Source organism: Hemibagrus wyckioides, linkage group LG04 (genome assembly GCF_019097595.1).
Source record: "Hemibagrus wyckioides isolate EC202008001 linkage group LG04, SWU_Hwy_1.0, whole genome shotgun sequence".
NCBI lineage: Eukaryota > Metazoa > Chordata > Actinopteri > Siluriformes > Bagridae > Hemibagrus > Hemibagrus wyckioides.
Genome location: NC_080713.1, coordinates 29,435,238 through 29,457,677, shown reverse-complemented (window position 1 = coordinate 29,457,677; position 22,440 = coordinate 29,435,238). Strand labels below are relative to the sequence as shown.

General features: G+C 40.1%; 1 protein-coding gene across 1 annotated transcript in view; it reads right to left on the bottom strand.

Moving 5' to 3' along the window:
* atosa (atos homolog A) overlaps positions 1-18,458 on the bottom strand; it is a 36,813-nt gene extending 18,355 nt beyond the window's left edge. The window contains exon 1 of the mRNA XM_058387441.1: positions 17,602-18,458. Coding sequence (XP_058243424.1) covers positions 17,602-17,617 — 16 coding nt within the window. The 5' untranslated portion in view covers positions 17,618-18,458. The remainder of the gene's footprint in view (positions 1-17,601) is intronic.
* Between the last annotated feature and the right edge of the window lie 3,982 nt (positions 18,459-22,440).

Here is a 22,440-nt window from a genome sequence, read left to right as displayed (position 1 = left end):
CACACACACAATAGGAGAGATGTTTCCATTAGTTCTTTGAATAAACTGAACCAAAAACGAGAGAGATAAAAACACAATTACAGCAGGATATTATTGAATTCATGCTAGTCAGCTAACATCCATCGATTTAGCTAAATAAATATCTAAAAATATGTAAATAAATATACAATAAAATTAGACAAGAACTTCAGTCCATGAGGAGAACCTTAACCCTTTCTACCAGCTGTGAACTCTGCTAGTCTCCAGTTGCAAATACAAGCGCTAACTTAGGATGTCACCTCTCACATACACACACACACACACACACACTTAAACATAAATAAACACTATAGCCCATAATTGGTGTGTGTGTGTGTGTATACAGTGTTGTAAAAATACTCGGAAGAGATGATGGAGATCACTGAGGTGCTCATTTGCCATGTTTAGATCCAACACACTGCACTGCTATTTAAAGCAAAATGCTAACCTTTCTCAGCACGCTAGCAGGCCAGGCTAGGTGTAATTAAAGTGCAATCCGAGTCTTTCAGAAGAAATCTAACACCACTTCTGAGGTAAATGCTGATATTTCTCATAGATTTGTGTTATTTTTTAAGTCATTTTGTCTACACTTCAGCCATATTGGATGCAAAAAAGTCTTTCTATAACAGTTCTTTTTTGCAAGCTAGCTAAATCACAAGCCAGTTTTATGCTTAGTATACATGTTTCCTGGTTGCTTAGCAACAGTGTGACTTGACATGACTTTACCTGCTTGAACAAGTTCACTTAAGCAGTGACCATATGTCGGGTCATAAGTTTGTTTCTGTGTCATAGTTTTTTGGTAAAATAAATAAATAAATAAATAAATAAATAAATAAAATGTGTGTGTTTGTTGAAAAATAAAATTACTTCACATCCCACAAATTCATATTTAATTTTTACAAAACCTTTTAGCCTTGTACCATATTTTATTAAAATGGAATATCTATTTATTTATTTATATATATTTTTAAATATTATAGATTTAGTTGTACTGGGTTTAATGGGAGGGGAAAAAAAGAACTTAGCCACATGATTGATGTTATCACCTTGTTCTGCTTGAACAGCTAGATTTTTGTGGCTACAAAAGCTAGCTACCAGTTTACATACATGTGTATAAATATGTTAAATATTTAACATACCTAACTCTTTTAAAACATCTTCAGTCAGATCAGTAGCAGTGTCTCTAATATCTAATACTTTAGTCAGCATCGGTGCTAGCCATTGACGCTAGTTTTACAGAAGCAATCCTGCTAGTCAATTTTAGTCAGAGTCATTCATGGTAGCTCGGTTTACATTCTAGTTGGTTTTAATTAGCATTCATGCTAGCCAGTGTCACAGTTGGGTTTGATTAAAGTGGTGTGTTTGTATCAGTATGTCTCCTTTAACATACTGCTCTTTAACAGCTGATAAATATTCTCACACTGCCAGTCAAATCAGCATGCAAAGTCTGCAGTGATGGAACCGGAGTACAGATTTGTTTAGAGAGCCAGGAAAAGTGTTCCACAAACCTTACAGTGTGTGTGTGTGTGTCCAGACATGGTGAGTTCTGTGTTTTACAGAAAATACAAAATATATAGAGTGTTAGTGACAGCGGGCAGCACGGTGGTTTAGTGGTTAGCACTAATAGCCTCACAGCAAGAAGGGCCTCGGTTCGAAACCCAGGTTCGAACAGGCAGGGGCCTTTCTGTGTGGAGTTTGCATGTTCTCCCAGTGTACCCCGGTTTACTCAGGGTACTCTGGTATCCTCCCACAGTCCAAAAACATGTACATTAGGTTGATTGGTAATTCTAAATTGCCCTGTGATGGACTGGTGACCTGTCCAGGGTGTACCCCTGTCTTTCACCCAATGTGTGCTGGGATAGGCTCCAGCAGATCCCTGTGACCCTAATGAGGAATGAAGAATGGATGGATGGATGTTAGCGATAGCTAGCTAACATGGGCAGCATCTCTCAGCATGCATTCAAGCTAGTTTGACTCAGCATTCATGCTAGTCAGTTTTATCTGACTGTTTTCTTCTCATCCAAATTGAATCCAATGATTCAGTCACTTAAAAAAAACTAAACTGAATCACTTTACTGAACTGAATCATTCTAGCAGAAAAAACTACAGAAGAATTGAATGAATTATTTCCTAGTTTATATTCAGACTAATAAAAATCACTGAACTGTTTAGTGCAACTGTATCAAACCGAGTGATTCTAAATATAGGAATGCTTTCAATAAAACAGCTGCATCTAACGACACTGAATTGACTCATGGTTTTCAATTAAAATGAATCATCGCACATATAAAACACTTCCTTTTGGCTGAATCGAGAACCACAGAACTGAATTCTTTTTAGAGATTTGGATTCAGTTGAGTAGAGAACCAACGAATCATGAAGTAAATCATTTAAAGTTCACAAAGCTCATTTCCAATTGAATCGAAACCAGAGGAAAGGTCAGTCGAATTCATTCTCGGACAGTGCGATTGTTTGTTTTGGAAGCAGCTCCATGACAGGAGTCTATACAGTAACCTATAGAGATGAATACGAACAACCTCTGTCACGAGAAAGGGAGAGATGGCAAGAGAGAGAGAGAGAAAGGGAGAGAGAGGAAGACAGAGAGGAAGAAAGAAAGAGAGAAAGTGGGAGAGAGATAAGGAGAAAGAAAGAAAGAAAGAAAGGGTGAGAGAGTGAGAGAGAGGAAGAGAGAGAGAGAGAGAGATGTCGTGTTCTCGGATAACTGCTGTGGATTTGTCAGTATGATGTCATCGCTCTCTCGATGGAAAGCAGAGCAGCAGTACCGCAGTGCTCCTTTTTTTTTTTCCCTCCTCCAACTCGATCACGATGCATCACACAGCTACATCACACACACCGTCTACTCTTCCTCACGAGCTGTCCATCAAACACGGGGGCGGGGTCGTGGTAATAAACAGGAAGTGGTGATACAGTGAAAGCATATTTTTGTTGTTTTGCGTTTCGGTGGAGAGACGAGGATGCCGCAGCTCTACGTGTCTCCCAAAAACAACCTACATATGACCTTTGACCTTTCTACAAATGAGACTCTGCGCGTCAAAGCCGTATCCCCCTCACCTCTTCGTGCATAAGCATCAACCAATCGCTGCAAAGGAGGGCGGAGCATTCTGACGTTTACTGCTGGAGTGAAAGATGTAATGTAACATGTGAGTGCAAGGAGGACACGATGATGTAACGCTGCCAAGGCCAAGGACAATGAGGGTGTGTGTGTGTGTCTCACATCCCACTCTAGACCATCTCCTCGCTTTAAAGGAGACAGCAGTATTTCTCAGCCCACGACATGTTCTATAAGAGCATCGCTATCGCTCCTTTAACTCCATATTCTATACCTCATAAACAACAAGGTTTTATTTGTTTACTTATTTATTTATTTACAGAAGGAGTCTCCAGTGTACGTGCTGTGGAAGAGTTAGTGCTGTGTTTTTATTTTATTTACTTGAAGCCAGAGAATGAACAGACGCTGGTGAGGGGATGACCTGCTGCTATAACACAAGCGACAACAGGAACAAACCTGCTTGTTGGGATGTTCCACAGAATGACCTGCGACTACAAACAGATAAGACGTGCACCTTGATTTGTTAACAAACACAAAGATGAAATCAGACAACATGCTGTCTGTGGAATAGGAGGAATAAAACACACGAGGATGTGCTGTGGAAATGTGTGGAAAATAATCGACAGATAGACAGATATACATATAGATATACAGATAGATAGATAAATAGATAGATAGATAGATAGATAGATAGATAGATAGATAGATAGATAGATAGATAGATAGAAGGAATTTAGTACTGAGTCCAATCTCTGTTTATTTTCTTGGTCAGAAATGAAGTAAGTGAATAAGCAGCATAAAGTGATTAGCTGCTTTAATTTGCCTAACAGAGAGCAGTGTGTGTGTGTGTGTGTGTGTGTGTGTGTGCAGACTTTGAACAGTACAAGCTCTGTGTGCATCAGTGTAATACCCTCTTTGTGTTTCTCTATTTACTCAACATGAACAAAGTCTCCTTACTGACCCACAGCTGACACAGACACACACACACACAGAGATACACACACGGTCACAGAGGCCATAATGCCTCTGCACAGGACAATTCCATGAACACACACACACACACGTCTTTGTGCATCTTGAGGGTGTTCAGTTCAGTTCGTGGTCACAGCCTGGTTCAGGACGTAATTATAGCAGTGTATTCAGGTCATCCAGTGAAGCTCTCTCTCTCTCTCTCTCTCTATTCTTTTTGATTATCCATTTATCTGTGTATATATTTCCCTACCCATCCATCCAGTTATGTGTCTCCATGTCTACATGTTGCTGAACACACAGACGTTAATCTCTAACTATTTACCGAAGTCCAACAGTTCAGCTGTGAGCTCCTTCCTTCCTCCTTTGTTCCCTTCATCTCTTCACTTCTTTTCACCGACTGAGAGGAAAAAAAAAAGCCTGGAATTAATGAGCTCTGGGTGTGTGTTTGTTTGTGTAATCGCTCTGTATCTGTCTATGAAGTTGTTTATGTTGTCTGCTAAACTCTTTTCTGTTTTTTTCTTCTTCATTTAATCAGTGTTGTTTTTCATCTAAAAAGCTGCAGTGTGTGTGTGTGGTTTTGTAACAAATCCGTCTCAGTCTGCTCGTTACCTCCCTAAACTTTCCACTCGCGAATAAAGAGGGGCAGACTCAGAACTCACATAGCAACAAGAGCCGCGCACTGATTGGACGGGGGTTTTGCTTAGCAAAACCAGAGAACTACTTCCTGTGTGTGGAGGGCGAGAGACAGAGAGAGAGAGAGAGAAATGGGGTGGAGGGGTTTAAAAAATCCACCCTGTGAGCTCAGGACTAGAAACTCTTTACAACAAACACCAGACTGTGTGTGTGTGTGTGTGTGTGTGTGTGTGTGTAAATGAATACTTCAGTGAACTTCTACATGAACTCCTCTTACCCCCGACTTACAGTCCAGGATATATTTAATAGGTCTTTAGTTTAATTCCTGAGCTAGCAGGCTAATGCTGCAAACAGACAGCGAAAGCGTATAGCTACCAGTTTAGCAGCATATCAATAAACCGCGTGTCTTTATCGTTACACACTTTCTTCTATTTTTGGAGACTGAACAGTAAATGAGAACTAAAAGTAATGGGTGAGGAACTGAAGAAATATCTGATCACAACCTCCAAGGGTCTGAGGACTCGTTCCTCAACAATCACCAGATCGGAGTCTCATAGCTAATTAGCTTAATGTTGAGAACATTTTAAATCTATCTAAATGGCAGCTCTGTGTGTACGTTTGTCTGTCCCTTGCTAGCATGAACGTAGATGTTTGTGTGAACGTAGTGATGTCACAAATCTGAGACAAATCTTTCTAATCCGAATGAACTGCTGGCAGAAGTGGAAAGTGTTCAGTTCCACGCTGCAGAGTTCAGCGGCACTTTACCGAGGTTAAACTCAGTGAGTCGGCTAGCGTACTGGGAATTTATCGCGTCCTTGTGGCGCATGAGGAAGCCCATGGAGAAAGCACAGGTGCTCAGGTTAATGAGTCGGGCACTGAGAAAGCCACTCGCTATAAATCTAACTCCACGGATTTTCGTCCTTCGGAGTGTTTCTCGGACATTAACGCTAAAAGGTCCGAGTCAAAAATAGCCGGCGTGTTGAGATGAAGTGAAACGGAGTGAGTGCCGTCCCCTCGTTTATAATCCCTACAGTGTCTTTAGCCCTCTGACCTCAGACTGAGACAAAAAGGCATCATGGGAAATCAATCCTCCGCAAATTAATTCCCCCCTGGAGAGAGGTTTTTTGTGGTGGGCAGCCTCAGGGTGAAGGGGCGGGGCTTAGACATAAAAGACAGAGAGAGAGAAATAGATAAAGAGAAAGAGACAGCAGGATAAATAGAAAGAGAGAGAGAGAGAGAGAGAGAGAGAGAGAGAGAAAGAATCTATTTTCTGTCACACTAATGCTGATTATGTAATAGGATCAAAATCACGCAGGAGGAACTGCAGAGTAGAGTAGGAGGAGAAAGAGAGAGAGAGAGAGAGAGAGTGAGAGAGAGAGGTTTGCTCCATGCAAAGAAAAAGGATGATGTCATTCACTATATATTTTCGTAACACAATTATCCAATCAGCCAATCATGTGGCAGCAGGACAAGAGCTTCAGATACACATTTTCACATCAGACATCAGAACATGAAGGATGGATGGATGGATGGATAGATGACATTGACCTTGAATGGTGCAAAAAAAACAAGAAAAATCCAGTGAGTGATTGTTCTGAAACATCTTGCTGATGAGAGTGAAGTGATGGAAGGCTGGATCTAACAGGACGGATAGAGTAGAGTAGCTAAAGTAATCACTCTTTATAACAGTGATGATCTGAAAAGCAGCTCAGCATCACATGAACGTGTTTAGGTGTTCCTAATAAAGTGGACAGCTAGCGGAATTAGCATCTGAAATAAAATGGCTGCTGTCTTTAAGCCTTTTGAGCAGCAGAGTGTACTTCACTCAAATAATAACCAGACTGAAGGTCATCTGTGCAGCCTCGGCTATTCTAGTCCAGGTACTGGCAAACACACACACACACACACACACACACACACACACACACGAATACATCTAAACACACACACACACACACACAGCTCTCAAGGCCTTGGTCTCTTACCATTAGGTGAAATGAAGGAATCATTCTCTCATTTCCTCCTGCTCCACGGTTTCAGCTGTTACAGGAAGTGACCTTTAACTCGTTTATAAATTCAGATGAACTTTATTATCATCTTTATGGTAATTTTACGCACATCGAGTGCTTTATGTGACCATCAGAGCCGATCATTTCAAACTACTTTCAGGATTTTATTTCCCACAGGACATTGAATTATATCACCAATGTCATTTAATGGGGTCACATAACTCTATTGCAATTCTACTATACTCTATGCTAATTATACTCTACGTGACTGTATTACCTTCTTATTGTATCTAAAATCTCCTTAATGTATGAAGCAACTCTCCAGTCTATTCATATTCTACACTACTCTACTCAAATTCTATTCAGATTCTGCTCCAATCCACTGTACTCTATTCTATTGTAAGCATTTCCATTCACACTATTCTGCTCCATTTTATCCACATTCTACACTTTTTTTGGACCAATTTTATTAATAGATTAACGTGTATTTTACTTTACTCTATTTTAGTCTATATAATTCTATTCATGTGCTTCACTATGTTATTCCATTCTATTCAGTCTACTCCAATCTATCCTTTTCAACAGACTATACTCTCTTCTATCCTACTGTGGTCCATTCACTAAACATGATACTCTATTCTAGTTATAGAGTATATAATTATATTCTAAACTATTCTAGTATATTCTACTTCACTATATTCTACTCTACGGTAACATCTGGTATTCTATGTCATTTTATTCATATTCTACTCATTTCTGTGCCACTGTACACCATGCTGTTCTATTCCTAGTCTATCATTCATCTTCTACTCTACTCCATTCTGTTCATACTCTACATGACTACACTGTATTCTAGTCTAGTTCACTTTATTTCTATGCTACTATCCTGCGCATACTTAGTTACTTACTTCTAGTTCCATTCATTTAACAAAAAAATCAGTAATATTCCATTCTATTAATATTCTATTTTATTTATGCTCTATTCTACACCATGCACTGCATTGTATTTCTAGTCTACTGTACTCCATTCTATTATAGAATAATAATAATTCGACCCTATTATTGTTTTAATCCACCCCCCCCCCCTGAATTCTAATCAATTATCTGCACTGCATTTCTATTCAACTCTATTCAATTATCTTAATCTTCTGTTGCATACTATTCTATTATACTCTACTGTACTCTATTCTAATCATTTGGTCTCATGATTTGGTTTCATGGTTTGTGACTAAGACTTTTGTACACCTTGTACAATACACACACACACACACACACACACACTTTGCCCCTAAACACTTCAGCTTTAGTTTGTCTGTCATGAATGTCTTAGCAGGTCAACAAGTCACGAGCCACCACTTCATTTTAGCTCCTCTTAAGGGCAGGGGTGTGTGTGTGTGTGTGTGTGTGTAATGCTGTCCTCTTTCCACTGCACACGATCAGCTGATTAGGATGTCTGTGTGTGTGTGTGTGTGTGTGTGTGTGTGTGTATGTGTGCAACAGTGTCCTTTTTCCTTTGCACAAGATCAGTGGATTACGACTCATGTGTGTGGGTGTGTGTGTGAGTAAGTCACTGATAATACACACACACACACACACACACACACACACACAGCTGAAGGGTTTGGGGGGTTTGCATAACACCAGTTGAGCTAGAGAACACACCAGGTGTTCAGTAACGACACCAGGTTTAGTTTTACCTCCTGGGCAGTTTTCCACGCACACACACACACACACACACACACACACTTTGAATAGAGATTTATTCTGCCGCTTTATACACAAATTGTGTTACTGAGCATTATCTGAGGCGACCGTGTGCTGAATTAGACACACATTGTTACACTATTTCTACAATGGTTGTGATAATGTTGCACTCACTCCACTTCTATTCTATTTCTATTCTACTTTTAGGTTCAGATTCTACAGAGTAATATTTTACACAGGATAGTTCTAGTCCTCATTGTTCTCGTTCACTCTAACTCCATTTCTGTTAATATTTTATATAAATTCATCTACTACTCTATACTGCTTGTATTTTACTCTAATCAGTTCTGTATTCTATACATAGATGACAGTTCTCTTTTCAAATTCCATACACACTCTACACTCTTCTGCTCTATTACTCTATTACACTCTACTCTATTTACTCATTACACTCTGGTCTACTCTATTATAGTCTTTTCTACTCTATTACATATATTCTGCTCTATTGAACTCTATTATAGTTATACATCTTTATTACTTTAACATAATTTGTTCTAATCTACTCTATTATACTCAGTGCTAATCCATTACACTCTTCTAATCTACACACTTCTACTCTCCTCTCTTCTTTTATACATAATTTTACTCTATAATAATCCGTTCTACTCTATTATTACACTCTTTCCTATTCAGTTATTTTCTGCTCTACTAAACTCTATTATACGCTTTCTCTACTCAATTATACTCTGTTCTATTCTATTAAAGTCTATTATACTCTGTTCTAATTGGTTTTGCTCTATTATACTTAATGCTGCTTTCTTATATTCTGCTCTACTCAACTCTATTATACTTGGTTCTACTCTGTTCTGCTCAGCTTGTTTATACTCTGTTCTGTTCTAATCTATACTGTCATACTCAGTGCTAATCCATTATACTCTCTTCTACTCTATTATACTCTATACTGTTTTACTTTACCATACTTACTCATTATACTCTGCTCTATTCTTTTATAAGTACTCTTCCTCTATAATAATCTGTTCTACTCTATTACACTTTTTTCTACTCTATTATATTATAGTCTATTATACTCTATTCTAATAAGTTCTACTCTAATCTGCTTTACTCAACCCTATTATACTGTTTTACTCTATTGTACTCTCCTGTACTCCATTATACTTTCTATTAGTCTTTTATACTCTGTTCTACTCAGCTTGTTCGTACTCTGTTTGCCCAATTCTATTATACTCTGTTCTAATCTATACTATTATACTCTCTTCTACTCTATTATACTCACTACTACTCTATTGGACTTTCTATTACTCTTTTCTACTGCATTATACTTTTTATTACTTTATTATACTCTATATTATTCTATTATACGCTGGTCTACTCCATTATACCTTCTATTTACTCTATTGCACTCTATTCTACTCTGTGGTACTCTACTGTACTCCAGAGAACCCACCGGCAGCACCAGCTGAAAGCGTGACTCTGTGAGCAGTTGTTTATGAGGCCAGGGCAGGCAGAAAAGGAAGGAACGCGTCCTGTTTAAAGCCCGTGTGAAAGGACTGCTGAAGGGTACAAGTGAAGGGTACAATGAGGGTCATGTGATCTTTTGTGCTCTGACTCGCCTAGACTGGTTAGAGGAGAGCTCATGCTGTGTGACTCACCGAGAACGACTTCGCAACACAACACCACCAACCTCTAACATCATCACCCTCGGCCTGCTGGTGTGACACAATCGACCGGTTTGTATCATTAATGCCGCTAAACACTTTTTTACATAACCACCATCTTACAGAACCTCAAAATGTTGCTCCACGTTCGAAAAGCATCTGTCTTTCTATAGAATAAAGATTTGATTTTTTTTGTTCACAGCTTTTAGATTAATTTTATTTTATTATTATCATATTATTTGTCCTCGGAACACATAAAGCAGCGAGCAGGACGTGACCCTGATGAAGTAAAGACGACCATCATCCTGCTCCAGCTCGGTTTCTAACAGGCAATGGATCTGAGTGATAAACCTCTCCCAGCCTGCAGGGTGTGTGTGTGTGTGTGTGTGTGTGTGTGTGTGTGTGTGTGTGTGTGTGTGTGTGTGTGTGTGTGTGTGTGTGCGTGCGTGCGTGCGTGGGGCCAGATCATATCAGCGTCCATCTTTATCTTACACTCCACTCTCTGGAGAAAGTTCTTCTGAACATTATCTCTGACACAAGAGAGGCTCCAGGAAACAGCTGAGTGTCCTGTGAAGCACTGAGCTACAGCGCTGCATTCGGCTCAAGCTGGAATCCTCCAACCTCATGCTGGGAGGAACCTGAGAAACTTCATGGGGAATTTGGGAAGGTGTCATAAACCATGAGTTCAGCACAGAGATGTGATCTCAGAACGGCCGCTCAGACTAACAGTGGGGAAAAAAAGCAGGTCTGCTTCACTTTTAAACGAGATGATCGTATCAGTATATGATGTGTATATGAGTATAGTGTATAGAAATACAGGGATGACCTTCTGCTTCCACTGAGATCTATCCCATAATGCAACAAGGCTGGGCTAGAACAGCAGTCAGAATCAAAAATAGCAGATGGAAGAGTTTTAGCACTTTTTATAGATATTAAACATAGCTGTTTGTTTCGTACTTGTTTAATAACACATTAGAAAATTGTTAAAGGTACTGAATCAAATACTATAGGTACTGAATCAAATACTATAGGTACTGAATTGAATACTGTAGGTACTGAATTGAACGGTGTAGGTACTGAATCTGAATTGAATTCAGTTGCTACTGAATCAAATGCCGTAAGGACTGACACGAATGCTGTAGGTACTGAATCAAAAGCAGTAGGTACTGAATCGAATGCTGTAGGTTCTGACTCGAATGCTGTAGGTAACTGATTCACATGCTATAGCTCCTGACTCCAACGCTGTAGATATTGACTTAAATGCTGCAGGTACTGAATCGAATGCTGTAGGTACTGACACAAATACTGTAAGTTCTGAATCGAATGCTGTAAGTTCTGAATCTAATGCTCTAGGTACTGAATCTAATGCTGTAGGTACTGACAGCAATTTCAGATGCATGCATGGTGTGTAATAAACTTGGCCTTAAAGAGGAAAATTGTATTGTAACTAAAGGTAAATATAAAATAAACAGAAAACCAATTTCCAAAGCTCAAGGAGGTGTTTTGAAGAAAATAATATCAACAGCACACACACACACACACAGAGACGATGATGATGATGGTAGCCTGTGGTGGTTTTCCTCTCAAGCTGCCATGCAAATGTTTCATATGAAAAGCCAGTTTTTATCCGTCTATGTAAATCAGCTGAGTAATTCTTTAAACGTGTGGCTCTCCACAGAGCAGAAACTACAGATATAAAAGTCCTTCAGGAAACAGAGCTGGAATTTCTACATTTCACCGGGACAATCGATCCTGTGACCGAATGAGAATGGGGAAAAAGGAGGTTCCGTGAAATGTGACTCATTTTTCTGGGTGTAGAGCAGAAACAAAGCAGACGTCATTAAGGAGCTTCCTGTTCAGCACTGAGGCCTGAAACCACTGGAATGATGATTATAACAATGTAATAAACTGATAAACTACATCAGGAGAATTTTAATGGATTTTATAATTGATTTAATTTTATTAAAAGGGCTCTCTGATTGGTCACGGTGTGGATTAGTTTTCTAGAACAGCAGCCATGACAATAGCGCATGTTTATATTAAAACACTCGTTGTTTCTATAGCAAAAGCTCATTCACAGGAATGTGTACAACAATAGCGCCACTAAAAAACGAGTGTAATCACCGATTCAGAGACTTTTATTTGTGTGAGATGTATGGAAGGAGTCTCCAGTGTCAGAGGTAAAGCTGTAACCTGTTGTGTAAAAGTTTCAGACATCTCCGGGACAGAGGATTTTACACTTCTGTGCAGTTTCCATGGCAACACAACAAGCTATGAATTTTGTGTTCATAGAGAGCATAAAGAGAGGCTGGCGAGGGAACGAGTGTTTAGAGCTGCTTTAACGTACATGCACACTACTGTCTCACTTAAAGTATTAAAGGATCTGCTGAAATGTCATCGCTGAGGTTGGACCTGATTACAGAGGTGCAGCTCTGTCTATACCTGCATTCCTACTATTAGTTAAAAATGCAACAAACAAAGGAGGCGTGGCCTTCTTAAAGCTAACACTTTTTCCTTCTATTAAAGTTTTTGTAAAACTCTGAATAGATTCAACAGACGAAAGTTAGACAGAAAAACCCTGCGAGTGGAACAGATCCATGAAGCCGAAGCAGAGCGGAGTTTCGAGTTTCCTCTTCTCAAACACACCTGATTCAGCTTTAATGATGAATTATTGAGTGAGGTGTGAGGTCACCTCGGCACCCAACGCCACCCTGACGTCTGGTCAGTGGAAAAGCTTACTGTAGAATTAAATAGTGAGGGATCAGGTTGGGTGTGATGACCACGCCATCGATAAACGTCTTAATCAGGTCAGATCTGCGGTCTGTCCTTCCTGAGATTCCGCACATCTGAACCTCATCATCAGAGCAGAGACGACAAAACCGACAAAACCGAGAACAGACAGAGAGAGAGAGAGAGAGGGAGAGAGGGAGAGAGAGAGAGAGAGAGAGAGAAAGAGAGAGAGAGAAAGAGAGAGAGAGAGAGAGAAAGAGAGAGAGCGGGAGAGAGAGAGAGAGAAAGAGAGAGAGCGGGAGAGAGAGAGAGAGAGAGAGAGAGAGAGAGAGAGAGCGGGAGAGAGACAGAGAGAGAGAGAGAGAGAGAGAGAGAGAGAGAGAGAGAGAGAGACCAGCAAAGATCAGGGCCACACAGGAAGTGATGTCACTACACTGTCTACTACTATACACTGAAGAGAGGGAGGTGAAGGAGGCGAGAAAAAAAAAAGTTATAAAGAAAGTGAGTGTGTGAGAGAGAGAGAGAGAGAGAGAGAGAGAGAGAGAGAGAAGAGCAGTGGATGGAAGGAAGAAAAAAGGGAAAGAGTTAGAAAGAAAGAAATGAGAAAGAGCAAATGAATAAAAGAAAGTAAGAGAGAGAGAGAGAGCGAGCAAGAGAGAAGTATGAAATAGAGCAAGTAGTAGCAAAAACCAGACCAAAGAAAGAAGGAAGGAAGACAGAGAGGTATAGAAAGCAAGAGTGAAAAAGTGAATGAGGAAGAAAGGAGAGAAAGAGCAAGAGAAAGAAAAGCAAGATTTAACAAAGAAAGGAAAGAAGAGATGTATAAAAGAACGCAAGAGATAAAAAGCAAAAGATGTTCAAAGGACAGAAAGAAGAATATAAAGATTGGAATAAAGAGCAAGAGAACAGAAAGGAGAAGAAAGACAAATGTGAGGTGATGTCATTGTAAAGTGGGCGGAGCTTAGAGACTCTTTGCTTCAAGTTTCAAGTGGAGGAAAATAAGCTGTACATCTTCTTTTGAGACGGTTTTCTGATTCGATCTGAACTTAAAGGAGACGGTTTAAAAACAGCAGAACTGACTTCTCTTTACTTCACACCTGATCTGATTAAATTAAACGTTAAGATGGAAAAGATGTTCTTCAGAAACACCGTGACACGAAAGCGTGAAGATCTTCACCTTTCACTTCTGCATCACTGCTTTAGATTCTCGGCAAGGTAAAAGATACAGAAGGCAGGAAGTGAGTAAATAAAGCCCCAGGCTGCAGATCCTCCACCCCTGTATCCGTCTGGAGATGGTACGTTCCGGTGTGACCTCATTCAAATCAGGTCTCTGTTTGTAGAGATGATGATGATGATGATGATGATGTTAAAAAGTCTCAGTTTTGTCTTGGGAGATTAGACTGAACCTGAAGTGATGCGAATGTGAGTCGAGACGAGTCGAGTCGAGTCGTACCGCGCCCTCTGTGTTCGTCTGGACCTGACGTGACGTCTGAGGAACTTCTTGGAGATGCGAGAGCGTGTGGTGTTTATTTAGGTGTTACTGAAGATCCAGAACAAAACGTTTTGATTAAATCTAGGGTTTTTTTTAACATTACTGTCTGTAACGCTTTTAGCTTCCTGCCCTGTTTGTTTTCCTATCTTTACTCTTTCCCGAGGAGGAGGTTAAAAATAAAAATGTGTCCTTTTGGGTCACGTCACGTCAGGTTGCAGTGCAGTGTGTAAACACGGTACTCAGGTGTGAACAGACCGGTATTTCAGGAGCGAGTGGTCACCGCGGTGTTAGCCAGGCCGTGCCCAGTCACACGGCTGCTAATAAAAGCACAGCACAGTGAGCGCTCGTCTCCTGAAGCGCAGAACCGACGGGTCCAGATGGTTCTTCATCTGCGGCTTCAGTGGCACCAGGAGCAGGTCCGAGATCTTTACTCTGCTCCTGCGCCTCGGAGCCGAGACGAGAAAACTGATCCCAGGACAGAGAGGAGGGAAAAGAGAGAGAGATGCAGAGACGCAGTCAGGGACAATCACCCAGAGATCAGGACCACACAGGAAGTGATGTCACTGCTCTTATAGGTGAGGAGCAAGAAGAGGAAAAGAGAAAGAAAGAGAGAGAGAGAAAGAACAAGGAATAAAGAAGGAGTGAAATAAAGAAAGGAAGGTGGGAGAAAAAATAAAGAAGGAGTGAAATAAAGAAAGGAAGGTGGGAGAAAAAATAAAGAAGGAGTGAAAGAAAGAAAGAAAGAAAGAAAGAAAGAAAGAAAGAAAGAAAGAAAGAAAGAAAGAAAGAAAGAAAGAAAGAAAGAAAGAAAGAAAGAAAGAAAGAAAGAAAGAAAGAAAGAAAGAAAGAAAGAAAGAAAGAGACAGAGTCAGCGAGAGAGAGCGAGTGAGTGAGAGAGATAGACAGACAGACAAAGAGAGAGAGAGAGGCAGAGAGAGACAGAAAGACATAGAGAGAGAGAGAGAGAGAGAGAGAGAGAGAGAGGGAGAAAGAGAGGGAGAAAGAGAGGGAGAGAAACAGAGAGAGATGGAAAGACAGACAGAGAGAGAGAGAGAGAGAGAGAGAGAAAGAGATAGACAGACAGAGAGAGAAACAGAGAGAGACAGAAAGACAGACAGAGAGACAGACAGAGAGATTAGTGTGTTTGTGAATGAGGTGTGCGTGTATGTGTGTTAGGTATGTGTGAAGTGTGTGTTAGGTGTGTGTGTGTGTTAGGTGTGTGTGTGTGGCTGATTAAAGCTCCTCTGTATTTATTTAAAAGAAAAACAGACTGAAGAACACACTGGGGTCTGAAACAGGAAGTCCATGTGGATATTAGCAGCTGTTAACACATCTAATCCATCTCTCTGGGTGGAGTGAGTGTGTGTGTGTGTGTCTGTGTGTTTGTGTGTCTGTGTGTGTTTCAGCTCAGGGAGGAGATCAGACCAAAACACACGCCCCAGGACAACTTAAAGCTTAGAAACGACGCCCAGAAACTACCAGCTGACTGCAGTGACATCATCCTGTTATCTCCACATGGCCTGCATACCACAGACACACAGACACACACACACACACACACACACAATGCTCTTGAGGATCATATTACACACACTCTCCATTGTTCTTAGTATGAGTTCTAAGTTTTCGGAGTAACTTGGTTTCCATAGCAACAGGGCCACAGGTTTCCTGTAGTTAGAAAAGTCTTTGTTTAACGGCTAGGGAAGGAGTCTCCAGTGTTAGAGAGGGGAAGCTGTAACGAGGTTTTTTTCAACGTTTCTACGGCAACGAGACAAGCTGGAGCTTAATTAGCGTAAGCTAACTGTAACTGTAACCGGATAAAAACTCTTCTGTAATTAAAATGAAAATAGTACAAGTTGATAAATTAATAAATAATTGTCTTTGTAAAACACACACACACACACAGCACACACATACACACACACACAGCACACACCTAACACACACACACAGACACACACGCGTGTTTTGAGGATCGATGCAGCGGATCACAACACGCTTTTGTTTACTGTGTCGAACACGAGCTGATCGCTGAAGATGAATTGATTTGTGGCCTCGTGGCGAGATTCCACATGATCCTGTTACACATCCCAGTGTATTCCGAGAGCACACACACACACACACACTCCTTAAATAACATGCTCTTCTCAACAATCCATCTCCCCCCCTCCCCCCCCCAAGCGCTCAGTTAGTGAGGTTCTGCTGCTCTTCAATCCTGGTCACTATGGGGTGCAAAAGTTTGTACACCCCCTGTGTCAATGTACAGCATACCGCTGCATTCATCATGATTATCATTTAAAGATCACGCTGTGTTTATTTACGGTGCGTTAGCATGATACACTGACTAGATCTGGAGCTCAGAGTTAGCGTCCCGCTTCGTATGGCAGCGTAACACCATCTTATTTCATTTAAAGCTCCATTTCATCGCTCAATAAAAAAGCGAGCTATCTATTTACGTTTATCTACTTTAGCAAGAACCCTGTGATATATTACGCTCTATTTATGTCACTAACAGACAGCTAGCTATCGGACTCTGCGAGCTCCAGGATTAAAATGACTGTCAGCACATCTAACTTATTTCTTATGACACCAGAGAAACCACTGAAACTAACCTACAGGCTAATTTATTAACCGCGAGCTTTTTATAGTGCTAGTTACAGTCTGCTAATTAATTATCACTAAACTTCTGTCTTTGGGGTTTAGAGCTGAACACATAGCTAATATTAAAGGTTAGCAAACATCATCACACATTTTTAAGTCATACAACATGCTTTGAAAGCTGGGTTTTGTGACACATACCTGGCAACCCTGCCTCTGAATATGTGTAGTGTGTGTGTGTGTGTGTGTGTATGAGAGTATTGTGACGTCACACGTGAATGTATTATCACACAAATACAATTTATTTGCTTGAGCTGAATCATTTATTCGCTAAGAAGCACACACACACACACACCACACACACGTGTTAGTGTAAAACATAAACAATGTAACACACACACACACGTTTATAAAAAGTCGACGATAGGAGGCGCCAAATACAACATCCTTCAGGACGCTTTGTTCCTCTCTTAAAAAACACACAAAAACACACACTTACACACACTTTAATCCTTCCTGGAAAACCTAACTAATCAGTTAACAATGGCGTGCTCGGGTTCACACACACACACACACACACACACATTCATCATTCTACCATTTCCTTTTGATCACACTGATGGTATTTACACACACACACACACACACACACACACACACACACAGATGTTGTCCGTGGAGAGCAAACAGTGTGTTTACCTCTCTCAGGCTTCATGGTTCCCTCGGTGTCGTCCTCCAGCTCGGCTCGGCTCGGCTCGGCTCCGTCCTCCGTCGGCACACTTCAGGCTCAGGCTCTAATAAAACCTCTCAGAGTCTCTCTCTCCTCCAGAAGCCCTGACCATCCACTGACCATCAGCAGCTCTCCAGTAGACTAATATCAGATCCCACAGTCCCGAAAAAAAAAAATCACTCGTGCAAATGAGGATTATGCAAAGAAGTCACCTTGCCCACAGCTGCAGAGAGAGAGTGTGTGTGTGTGTATTCATATGAAGGAGTGTGTGTGTGTGTGTCCATCTCTTCATGTCCATGCCAACACCACTTTAAACCTTGATCGAAGCACTAACACCGAGATCTGACCGAATACACACACACACACGCGAGCTATGAACCATCCCAAGCCTCCATAGCACCCTGACACCCCTTACACACACACACACACACACACACACACACACACACTAAGAGCTGCAGCAAAGCCTGAATGTCTTCACTGCGACTCTAATTCTCCATCAACACGCCATTCCTCCATCACATGTGTGTTTATCCGGCCATGCCAGCTGTCCCAAACATCATCTTCCTCTTCCTCTTCCTCTTCTAAAGCAAAGCTCTAGTCACTAACCACAACTAGGTTAACTAAGTTAAACCCGCTGAACAACCAGGCTAGTTCCGCTAGACCTGCTAACTAAACTAAACGCGCAGGAAGCATCCTGACTACTGCGTTAATAAAGCCGCTGCAGCGCTATGAAGCGTTATAATCTTCATAATAACAATAATAACCACGGACGATCAGCTGACGCAAGCCTCCAGTTCCTCTGCTTCTCCAGGGCTGCTTGTCAAAACATTAAGAGCCTGGCCGTCAGGTCACGTGACCGCCCCCAAAACCCCAGAACTCCGCCCCCTGTCGCCACTTCCTGTTCCGCTTCATATTCTGCAGCAAAAACAAACTATTAATAATAATAATGATAATAATAATTTAAACATTCTAAAATATTTAACAGCAACACACACGAGAAGCATTGTTTTTAGTTTAGCTTAATTCTTTCATAATTAATTGGTTAATAAAAACAATTAAATAATTACATCAGGAACACAGTAGGGTCGATTTAAATAAAGAAGGGCTATTTTTAGGTCACGAAACTCTAAAAAAGAAAAAGAGTTTTGTAATCAGTTCTGGTCATTTATTAGCTCTAGGCCTTAAATAAATAAATGATTCATTGAGGCAACAAGTGAATCTTTTGGACTGGACTGATCAACAACTAACAATAGGGTAGCATTATGTAGGGGCGGGCACACACACACACACACAGACACACACACACACACAGACACACACACACACAGACACACACACACAGGAGAAAGTATCTTAAGAGACAAATCAAAATGTTCATTTTTTAGAATAGACACTGTTATTGTAGATAATAGACAGAGTGAATAATGACTCTTTGAACCGACTCTTTAGGTCAACCGATTAGAGCCGACTCTTTTTTATCATAGGTGTAAACAATGCTATTACTCGAGCTATAAGATATTATTGATTAAAGAATGTTTAAATGCTTAAAGAAATGCTTATTGTATTTGTCGTTGCACATTTGTGGTGTTTTGCTGATTTAATAATGATTTAAATTGAGTTTTATAACATGCGAAGCAAAGTAATGATATTGTGTTAACTAGAAGGAAAAGTGAGGGTTTGTTTTTGAGCAGTTTCAGTCGTAGTTAACTAATGAAGAATGACCGCTGGTCAGATTTATTCAGAGTTTGTCCGGTGTCGAGCAACAAAACAAAACAAAAACGAGTCGCTTGTGAGCCGAAAGAGTCGAATCTTCCGCCTGAGCCGAGTCAAATGATCTGACTCTGACTCTTAAAAGAGCCGGATTCACTTCGCTTTAAATAACTCTGCAGGCAGAATTCTACAAACATTTAATCACGCTATGATTTTATTTATTTATTTATTTATTTATTTATTTATTTATTTATTTTATTTATTTATTTTTATATGTATTTATTTGTTTTTATTTTTTTCTTAACAGAAATGTTAAATGTTGTATTTGTCCTCTGTATAAGGTTTAATAATTACATGATTTAACTACATGATTGTTCTTATATCTCAGAACACTGACCTTTTAGACGTTATATTAATGATAGAAATTATGATTTAGCGAAATCATCTACTCAGTAACGATTTAAAGTCGTTGATTGAATGAAACCAGAGAAATTATTATTTAGGATTACAGGTTTCAAAACCATTTTAAAAATTCATTTATGCAAGAAAAACACACAAAGCAGCACTAGCTCATGTATAAGCGGGAAACGTGAGGCACAGCGCCATCTACTGCGGAATTGTAAACAATACAGCGCTGCAATGTGTTAATATGGACTTTGCTTCCACCTAGTGGCGATTTATGAGCATTACATCTGAACATAGCTAGCTAGCTAGCTAGCTAGCTAGCTAGCTAGATAGATAGATAGATAGATACTTTATTGGTGGATGATGTCCTCTAGGTGGAGTCAGTATGTTTACAATTTGGGATATTTTTTACAACCAAACCCTGATTGATGATTTTCAACTATTGAAAATCAGACTTGTTCTAAAAGCTCCTTCATGTTGCTGTTTATTTAGATATGGACTTTAATAAGAAGGTTTTGGTAGCTCAAGTGGTTAAGGCTTTGGGCTGTTGATCAGAAGATCTGCGTTCAAGTCCCAGCAAGCTGCCACTATTGGGCCTTTGAGCAAGGCCCTTAACCCTCACTGATCCAGAGGATCTGCTAGGAAATTGTAAACAATACAGCGCTGCAATGTGTTAATATGGACTTTGCTTCCACCTAGTGGCGATTTATGAGCATTACATCTGAACATAGATAGATAGATAGATAGATAGATAGATAGATAGATAGATAGATAGATAGATAGATAGATAGATAGATAGATACTTTATTGATCCCGAAGGAAATTCCAGATATCCAGTAGCAATAGAGACAGAAACACAAGACAGATTGCAAATTGCACACTGTATATCAAACAAATAGTCAGTATACACAGGGTAATGTGATAACTGACCAGAAGTTACTAGTGCAATGCTAAGAACAAAAACTACAAGATATATAAGAAGCAAATAAATACAGTATATAAATCACAATTTAAAGGGGGGGGCACGAATAAGAGAAATTAGGTTAATTGCAGTGCAACCAATTGATTGATTGATTGATTGATTGATTGATTGATTGATTGATTGATTGATTTTTACAGCGAAGGGACCTGTAATCCTAAATAATATATTTCAAGGAAAAAAAAATATTTTACAAAGTAAGTGGCGCTGTTCATTTATTTATATTCACTCTGCTACCACCTAGTGGTCATCTGTTAGTATTACACTATACAATGAATCATGTTCAATGTTGAAATGCACTTTAGACTCATATTGTATTCAAAGGAGCCAGAAATAATGGTCTGAGATGATTGACCTATTTTCAGATACTTGATTATAAGCTGATGATTTAAATCTGGTGTGTTAGATCAGGAAAATCACCAAACTGCGTATAATCATCACAGGACTCAGGTACAGATTGAACAACAGACTGAATGAATTGCTCAGTAACATGTTTTAGGTCTAACACTGATTACAATTTTTTTTTTTTTAAATTTATTTAAAGAAAAGCCCTCTAGCTTAGTGGTTAGTGCATTCGCCTCACACCTCCAGCGTCCTGGGTTCGTGTCTCTCTCTCTCTCTGTGTGTGTGGAGTTTACATGTGCTCCCCGTGCTTGGTGGGTTTCCTCCCTCAGTCCAAAGACATGCTTCTAGGCTGGTTGGAGTCTCTAAATTTCTCATAGTGTCTGTGCCCTGTGATGGGTTGGCACTCTGTTCAGGGTGTATCCTGCCTTGATGCCCAATAGTCACAGGCTCCCCGTGACCCAAGTATAGATCGGATAAGCGGTACAGAGAATGAAATGGGAAAAATGCCCTCTAGTGGTCATTATATGTTAAAACAAATATACAAAATGGAAAAATTATATGTTAAAACAAAAATCCAAAATGGAGAGTCTCGTTCCTACAGAATGAAAACACCAGCGATTCATTCAGCGATTATTTTCGTCCATTCCTCAGTTTCTCAGTGGATGGTGTTGAGTGATTCTGCCCAGTGTACTGCTTTACATCAGGGACAAAATGTTCAGAGTTCCTCTTGGTTCCTCTCTTTACCTGGTCACTTGGTGGATTATGTCCTGTAGGTGGAGTCAGGATGTTTACAGTTTGGGACATTTTTTACAACCAAACTCTGATTGATGATTTTCAACTATTGATAATCAGACTTGTTCTAAAAGCTCCTTCATGTTGCTGTTTATTTAGATATGGACTTTAATAAGAAGGTTTTGGTAGCTCAAATGGTTAAGGCTTTGGGCTGTTGATCAGAAGATCTGCGTTCAAGTCCCAGCAAGCTGCCACTATTGGGCCTTTGAGGAAGGCCCTTAACCGTCACTGATCCAGAGGCACTGCAGCTCATGCCTGACCCATTAAATGAAGAATTTCACTGTGCTCTAATGTATATGTGACAAATAAAGGGTACTTAACTTAATATGTTCTTGGCAGTGGTAGGTCAGTGCTTAAGGTGTTGGATTAGTGATCAGAAGGTTTTAAGTTTGATTCCCAGGATCACCAAGGTGCCACTGCTGGGCCCCTGAGCAAGGCCCTTAATCCTCAGTTGTATGAAAAATTAGATGAATGGAAGGTACTCTGAATAAATGCCCTAATGACCTGGCAGTGATAGCTCAAATGGTTAAGGCTCTGGGTTGTTGGTTAGGGTTCAAACCCCAGCACCACCTAT